This window comes from Danio rerio, chromosome 3 (genome assembly GCF_049306965.1).
Source record: "Danio rerio strain Tuebingen ecotype United States chromosome 3, GRCz12tu, whole genome shotgun sequence".
NCBI lineage: Eukaryota > Metazoa > Chordata > Actinopteri > Cypriniformes > Danionidae > Danio > Danio rerio.
This window is the reverse complement of record NC_133178.1, coordinates 53,410,983-53,420,000: the sequence shown is the minus strand read 5'-3', so window position 1 is coordinate 53,420,000 and position 9,018 is coordinate 53,410,983. Positions and strand designations below refer to the sequence as shown.

The 9,018-nt window shown below is 36.1% G+C and overlaps 1 protein-coding gene across 6 annotated transcripts in view; it reads left to right on the top strand.

Moving 5' to 3' along the window:
* The window catches only part of cdc42ep4a (CDC42 effector protein (Rho GTPase binding) 4a), a 50,010-nt gene extending 43,375 nt beyond the window's left edge, over nt 1–6,635 (top strand). For 2 of the 6 annotated variants that reach the window (XM_005164442.6, XM_021470182.3), the window contains one exon: nt 3,538–6,635. In XM_005164442.6, the coding sequence (XP_005164499.1) occupies nt 3,689–4,696 (1,008 nt within the window). In that variant the 5' untranslated portion in view covers nt 3,538–3,688 and the 3' untranslated portion in view covers nt 4,697–6,635. Of the gene's footprint in view, nt 1–1,079; nt 1,792–1,811; nt 2,031–3,537 lie in introns of those variants that run through there. The other 4 variants (XM_073938797.1, XM_073938788.1, XM_073938792.1 and 1 more) reach the window with 4 other exon arrangements.
* The last annotated feature ends 2,383 nt before the right edge of the window (nt 6,636–9,018 follow it).

Genomic DNA, 9,018 nt, shown 5'->3' with positions numbered 1-9,018 from the left:
TACTCATTGTGCTCTTTTTGCGCTCTGTTTATGAGAAATAATTTGTTAGTCTTATTAGACTTCCATATTTCTATTAATACAATTCTATTTTTCCACTCGGTTTTCAAATTAGTGGTAAAAAAGCCCCACCCCTTTTGTGAAATTTTAAGCATTGCATTTAAAGGATTTTGATTATTATTGCTGTGGTGTCCATGTCAGACTGTGTAAAATAAAGACTAACCAGCCTCATAGGTAAGCTGCATTTATTTACCTGTACCTGTGAGTTCAGAATGGAACTGTAACATTAATTAGACATTTATTATCATATATGTTATAATCCATATAACAAAACACTGGTGATTCATAAAATGTTTACCAACAATTATAATAATTAATGATTTGCAGCAAGGATGCATTTAATTAAACAAAAGTGACAGCAATTATTTGTAAATTATTGTAAACATTAATTAATTGTTCATTTTATTTAAAAAAAAGTTAATTAACCCTGTGTCTATACACAGTGTTTGGATTTGAAATAGAGGTAAAGTACTTCTAAATGTGTATATTAGTGTTTTGTAACATCTTGTTTTTATGAGGAGGGATTTTTGCCCAACACTCAACCCACATCCTGGAGCACTAGGACATACACACCTACAGCACATCTTTGGACATGGGGATTACATGCAAACTCCACACAGAAATGCCAATGACCCAGCTGCGGCTCAAACCAGCGACCTTCTTGCTGCGAGGCGACATCGCTACCCACTTCTTATAATTCTTCTATTATTCATTTGTTTTTGCTTCAGCTTATGTACTAGTTTGCTTTACAAGCAACGTAGCAACAGCAACTGTATAATCTGCCTTAAATAAAAGCATCTGTTAAATTCCTAAATGTGATTATGAACTTAAAATAACACTTCAAAACTTGATTGATGTACAACAAAAGCAATAGTAATGTTGCCACAAATGTGTTGTGCCTCCCTTTCTTTGTTTTCAGGTGGGTTTATAGCAGCTATGAAATGATGTCAGTGAAATGGGTGTGTGTTGCTTTTGAGCCCCAGGATGCCGCCTTTCATTGGCTGAGCTTTATTCTGCTCTCTCTCTCTAGCCTTCAGGGAGGATGCATGCAGTTGCTCTCTATCAGAAAACACAATAGACGATGTTCATTCTCTTGTGTTTAAACAGATATTCAGTTTGATACAATGTGGAGTTCAGGCTGTTAATTTTTAATATCAGATTGATAATGATACTCTAGTTAGATTTGCACATCATTTGTGCTAAATCATAGTTTTTAATTGAGTCTGGCGGATACATTATAATCAGCATAGTTTCTTGTTTAAGGCAAGACACGTAAGGCAAGAAAACATGTAAGTTTTTTAAGAGACCATTTTCTCTTTTGCTCTGAACCAAAGATTTAACAATATTTGCATAGACTAAAATCTGTATTATGATTTTTAATTTTTTTTTTTTTTTTATGAGGAATGTCCATAATTAAGTTATGGTGATTTACAACATTGTATTCTATAAAACATTAACGATAATGTAACCAGACTTTAGCCAATATTCCCATTTTTGTGTATGCGCTATAATATGCAAAAATCGAAATATTTTTTCTAAAACTTGTAATACAAAAAAGTTTGCAATTCTTAATTCAATAAACAAACTAGGCAAGTATGTTAATACTAATTATAGTTAATTTTACCCTATTTACCTGCAGTGTCTTGCCTTAATGCCAAAGGGGGGAAAAATGCAAGCTGACAGGAAACGCTGACATCTGTGTGCAGTGGGGTGTTGCTATAGAGACACAGGCAGGTAAGGACATTATCAGGAAATGCAGACGAAGCTGGTAGGAAGACTCAGCTAGAAAGAGGTCATGAGCTGTTTGGGCACCACAGAGAAATTTTTCTCTCGCTGTTGTTCTTTTTCAGAAGATTTATGAATTTTACAGTGACAGGAAAAATGTGTTGCATGCCAAGCATTTGGTCTGCCTCTCACCCTTAGTGTTACTTTACAGAACTGGGAATAATGCAACAAAAGACTCGCCGGTGATGGTAAGCATTCAGAGAGGTTTGTTTAAGAGCGTCAGACCTTGTTGTGTTTTGAGTCTGAGGTTTGCACTAGCTTGCTTGCTTAATTTGAAGGTAATTGTGGTCGTCTCTGTTGAGCTGCTTAGTTTGGAGAGTAAAGGTTGAGTTTAGAGTTGCGTGAGATAATGTTACCCCTGAGCCATTAACCATGTTCTTCTGTCTCTATCTTTTTCACAGGCTGATTAAAGATGAAGTAGCTATTACGTTCTAGTCTCAAGTCTGCTATCAAGCATTGATGTTTGATGATATGATATGATGTGAAATTGCAGACTAAAATCACTAGCAGCTTGTCACTATAATGCACGTCATGATTTTGCCAAGTGTGATGCGATCCTGGATTAACATCTATGTTGGTCCTGGAACATTGTTTTTGTTCAAAAAATATAATCCATACATATTTTCTACCCCTTAATTTAACCGTAACTGTAAATTATTCCCAAAATTAGAGGGAAATAATAGTTCGATTACAATCATGTAGAAGAGAGTAAAACTAACCTTAAGTCTAAGCTAAACATAAACTGTAAACCTATCCTTTAATTCCGATTGGCTGATTAGAATGCTGTTCCAGATCAACATAAATGTAAATCCAGGACCATGTCCTTGGTGAAATCAGGTTGGCATCACTATATTTGTGTATTGTTAGGGTCACTGTTAGCTGTTTTGACACAATGTACACAGAATTAAATGAGTTTTCCATTTTACAAACTTGTTATAATCCAGTTTAAGAATCCAGAAGGAACCATACTTTTATCGTCATGAAAATTAGAAATGGTAATGATCCTAATAACAGGCTTCATTTTATTTAATCCTTTTTAAATTTTGGGGTAAACACAGTTTATACTGTTAAATACAGTTAACAGATTTCATGAAGCTAATCTCTTAGGATTTTACTTTTGACACCATAAGCATTTCACTAAGATTAGATTAGATTCAACTCTTTTGACATTACACATGTACAAGTACAAGGCACCGAAATGCAGTTTAGGTCTAACCAGCAGTGCAATAGCAGCAAGTGCAAGATATAGGTATAAGTTATAAAGTGCAGTTACAGAAAAACTATAGTGATAGTGATATTTACAGATGGGCTATAGTGATATTTACAGATTTACAGACTACTAAGTAGTTAAACTGTGCTTATCTTTTTAATGATTGAAACACTGCTTGCCTGATGGCAAGAATCCTGACCCCTTCCTCATCTAATTGCCAGAAACATTTTTGCAGCCTGACTTGGGGGAATGAATGACTCTGCAGCTAGTATTCTGGCAAGACGAATTGATAAGACATCCTGTAACTGCCTCTGTTCTGCCTGGACTACCAATTTCTGCTGTCTGTATTGATCTTGTACCCAGAATGCCAAACACAGCACTATAATTAACTTCTTGGCTTTGCACAGTGGTTTTGCTTGGAGTCAAGATGTCAGCTCTAGTTAACTATGAAATTTGATTTTGTTATTGTGTGTTTTTAATTACAGATTATCTCCTGTCTGGCAGCTGAATTGACGGCCATCAAGACTGGACAAAGTTAGGCTGAGCAGAATCTGGTTAAGAAAACAGCTTATTTGTGAAACCACAAAACCCCAGTGTCTAACAACTGAAGAACTGTGTTTGAGAGTTGAAATCAAGATGCCCATCTTAAAGCAGTTGGTGGCGGGGTCTCAGACCAAACGGCGTTCTCGTATGGACCTTACTACAGAAATGATCAGTGCTCCTTTGGGTGACTTCCGACACACCATGCATGTAGGACGCAGTGGAGAAGCTTTTGGAGATACCTCTTTCCTCAGCACTCGATCTGGAGAGCCACCCCAGGAGGGGCACACTTATCCTCGTTCTCCAAAACCAGGACTACTGTCTCGTACTTTTCGGAGCAGCAAACGCTCCCAGTCTGTCACCAGAGTAGACCAGCGAGACAACACCCTCCTCCCTCCCAGTGGATCACCTGCCTTTGTGAAGAATGCTATGTCCTTGCCTTTTTTGAACAATGAAGAAGGACAGGGTGGGGATGGTAGGGTGCTTAAAAGTTTGACTTCCAGCCCTTCCAATGGGGCCTCTGCTGACGCCTTGGACCTGGAGCTTCATGAGAAGCACTTCGGAGTGTTGACAGATCTGAGGCCTTCCCCAACATACAATGGGGGAGGTTTGAGGAAGGCTGAATCTGTGATGTCCTTCCATGTTGACCTTGGGCCATCAATGCTGGGTGAGATTCTGGGAGTGATGGAGAAGGAAGATGATGACCAGGGGTTTGAAGAAGGCAAGAGCAGCGAGGGACATGCATCTCCTCTTCCCTGCATCCAAGGAGGAGTGGAAATAGATGAGGAAATGACGGAAGTTATAATGAAAGAAGAGGAACCTGAGGAATTAGTTGCTCAAGACGAGAGTCAATTGAGAGCATCCAGCTCTGTTGACTTGGAGATTCAGAGTGAAGGCACCAGCACCCCAGAACCACACCATAAACATCTACATCAATTTGACAGCTGTTCTGTTTCCAGCTCAAGTTCAGCTGCTGTTGAGGAGAAACCAATCAGTGAGCCTTACGAGGAAGATATTGAAATTACTGAAAATGCCTGCAAACCAGTCAATGAACCAGCCTTCTCCTCCTTCATGGAAGATGAGGATGATGAGATCAGAGTATGAAAGCTTACAATCAGTAAAACATTAATGGGACAAAAAGATACATATCTTAAGTAGAAATTGACTATGTAAAGAGGGGGAAATGCAAAGACTGGAAGTATATGCAAGCACGACAAAGCTGGACAGATGCCTCAGGTTCCAGTGTCCCTTTAAAGATAAGTTGGAGAAACTGCTTTAGCTCAGACACCAAAAGCCATCTGTCACACTACTGATCCATGCCAAGATGAACAGCTTTGAATAGAAGTCCAAAAGGGTCTTGCTACAAGTTCCACTGAGGCTCTGCTGAAAATGCAGTCACAAATACATACGTCATTGTAACTGTCCTGAACTTGCTCAAGCAATGGCAGTTTTAAGCCATTAACCCACAGTCCCATGGAGGGTTCCCACATTTGAGAATTGGAAATATTAGGGATTTATTTGAAATTGAAGACACATTCATGAATTTTAAAATTTTTTTTCTCATCAGTTCTGTTAAAAAAAAAAAAAAAAAAAAAAACTCTTTGCGTGTAAATTTATTGGTCAAAAGATATGGGAACCCAGCTTGTGACTTGGTGGTGCCTAAAAATTAAAATTTATGTAGAGGAAGATGATCCCAAATGTTAGTTTATGTATTATTATACACATTCTAAGGGCAGCATTTGTAAAACCTCCTAAAAAGTTCTCATTTGATTGCAAATAAGTCAGTCATATATCCGGTGAAATTGTGATGTTAAGAGCTGCTGTGGTTTACAAGCTCAGGAAATGTCCTTGTAAAGTTTGAAAGGAGATTAATTGAAGGTGGCAGATGATTGAGAACCACTTCATCTCTTCACAAACTGATCATGGCTCACTTTTGGAAAAAAATGGCAACCGATGTCCCTCCATCCGATCTCATTTTTCAGTCTGTTCGTGTTTTGCATAGTAGTTTGCTCAGTATCTTGCATATCTCACCACTTCCTTCCTGCCCTACATGGCGTGTGAGGGGAACTGCTGTTTATTGCTGGAGTTTTTGATCAGTTTGGTTATTGCTGTCATTGAAACATTTAAACCACTGGTTAATGTGTTACATCAAAACTAAGAAGTCAGTTCTGTTGTTGTTAAAATGTCAGCTATATTAATTGTGCTAACATTGACAATAACACACACTGGCATTGGTATTGCTCCTTTGGAAATGCATTGGAGTGCTTTAATACACTGGTAAATGAAGACACTAAATTTAAATGATTTTGTTTGCGTCTTTTTCATTGTGTACATATAAATTTACATTCTACAGATGACCGTGAATAAACTAAAATGAGGCCTTTATTACTGCAGACTTTTATGTTAAACTTAAGTGCAGTAGTCTGAAAGCTTACGGTCTCAGAATTTAAGATCAGGCACTGTGAAGACGGATGTTTTTTGACATTAAGACTACAGTTTGACAAGATTGACAGGGAATTCTTAGCTGCTTCACACGTTTGGTCACATCAGCCTTAAGAAGAAAAGTGCCAAATCTAATCTAGCATGTACTGCCTAGTAAAGCCTGACATTAGAGTATCATTTAACATGGTGAATGAATTAGGCTTTGCCTTAATCTACTATTTCTGATTGGGGCTAAACGATCTATTTTAGTGGACAGTAATGCTTAGCAAGAGTTTATCTAATTTGCTTCTAAAAGAACCTCAGGGAGAAAAAAAAAACACATGGGGTTTGCGATTCTGATTTATTTGCATAACCTTGTGCTAACGGTCAGTTTTACAGCTGGGGAGATAAAAACATAGAGAGAAGAGAGAAGTCTGTTTATATCTGTGTGAGGTGAACTTTATCTTCGTTTTTTTCCCTATTTCTGATAGCAATGCTGTTTTTCTTGCTTAACTTTGCTACAATTTTTTTGTTGGCCTTGTATATTCATGCTTTCTAGCCTTTTCAAAAGGTTGTAACCTCTATATTTTATTTAAAATAAATGAAAAAGTTGTCCACAAAATGGTCTTTTCTTCAATATAATCCATGTAATGTTGTTTTACAATGAATTTGTATTTTGTAAGTGGCTAAAAAATTAATTTAAGACATAGTTCACTACAAAGCTATGGCTCTATCATACACCCGGCGCAACGTGGTGCAAGTCGCGACGCAATAGTTGTTTGCTAGTTTCAGCTTGGCGCAAGAGTCTTTGTTTTGAGGCATTGCGCCACGCTGTTTAAATAACAAATGCATTTGCGCTCATATGTGCGCCCATAGGCGTTCTGATCTAAAAATGAAAGCGTTCTGAGGCGCATTGCTGGCGCGTTGCTATTTTGAGAAACTATAATAGATTTTTCAATAGACCAAAACAAACCCGGTCTAAAGTCCAGCGCAGAGTTGCGCCTCGCTTACACACAAGATGTAGAGCAATACGCAAATATTAAAATATTAATGATATATATATATATATATATATATAGGATATAATAAGAATATATATAGGACATAAATATAAAGGATTATAGCCTACATAAATATGAAAAACCACTGCTTTTATGCCTTCTTCATCTTGGGGGGCTTTTTCAGTTCATTCATAACAATTTGCTTTTGTATAATGTTATTATTATTGGCAGTATTATTTATTATATCCATATTTATATTTGTTTTATTAAAAACAAGCTTAGATTTGCCCACCTGCAAGTTTTAGACCACATGGGGCACAGCATGTGTTTTAGGATATAACTCAGGTTTTTGAACACACTTCTTTATTATTGTTCATTTATTCGTTTTCTAGAAATTAGAACTGAATTTAGAAATAGTTTTGAAACAAATATTTCTGCTTAACAAACGAAAATAATTATTTACAGGCTAATTGATGTCTGTGCGTAAAGGTTTCACTATCCACGAGAGCAAAAGTGAAAGTAGATCATTTATCTCTCATTCTCGCGCGGTAGATGCTGTTTAAATGTTTTCTTGCTATTGCAATGCTCAGTTTTTCCACTTACACTTACTTTACGTCATGTAAAAAGCAAATGTGCTTATGGCGCGGCGCAACTGACTCTTAAAGGGAATGGGAGATGAGACTCTGATTGGTTTATTCTCAAAACACACCTACAACTCATTAAGAAAATAAACTCAACCCTTTTAGACCATGCGCCGTGGCGCAAAGCGGATTTTTCCGTCCTTATATTAGCATAAATGCATTCTGACATGCTCTGAAAGTGTTTGCGCCCTGCGTTTTCCTCTTTGCGCATGAACCGTATTTTAGCGCGGATGTATACCTGACCGATGAGCCATCTGACAAAAAAGTGCCCTTTCTGAATCAAATCAGCAGGAGGCCTGACTTTAGCTGCAGTTCAGCAGTTTCACTTTAACTCATGAACATTTCATTCATGCCACCGTGACAAACTGGGGTATTAGACGCAAATAAGGAGTGTGGATCTTGTCTGAAAATATGGCGAAAAATCTTACAGGATGGTAATAGTTTGATTGCGGTCTTTACTTCAATAATGCCACTAATATATGCATTCTCCACGTCTTAATTGCGTTTCTGTTTAGTTCAGTTATGACTTTAGTTGGATTAAGATGATCAAAAATAGCTGTTTTGAGTTTATGTAGGCCTACAGTTCAAAATTCATTTTTAACTGAATAAACATTTAGTAAACACAAGAACATCTTATTGAACATCGTTTATTTTCATCAGCAATTATCATAGTAGAACAATTTCTCAAGCAGTTTGTGATGCATTTTGGAAACAAGAGATGAGCCCCTGGTCTAATATGCCACCTGGCTTGAGAAACCTGTTCTCTAAGACTTATTATTTGGGTAGCACACATACTCTGAATGCCTTTGGCAGAATTTAAATGAACCATTTTAATCTAGATTCCGAGATTAATCTAGATTAAAAAAAAAATCTATGCCCACCTAAAATATTATATATTTATATATATATATATATATATATATATATATATATATATATATATATATATATATATATATATATATATATATATATACTGTATATATATATACTGTATATATATATATATATATATATATATATATATATATATATATATATATATATATATATATATATATATACACTTTTTTTATTCATTTATTTTATTTTTTCTTACTGAAAAGAGGAAGCTGTCTGAATGGAATGTATGGGTGCTAACCAAGATTGTATCAAAAAAAAAAAAAAAAATATATATATATATATATATATATATATATATATATATATATATATATATATATATATATATATATATATATATATATATATATATAAAACCACAGCTGCCCAACTCACTGCAGAATTAAATGTGCACCTCAACTCTCCTGTTTCCACCAAAACTGTTAATTGAAAGCTCCACATGGTTAACATGGCCTGACTG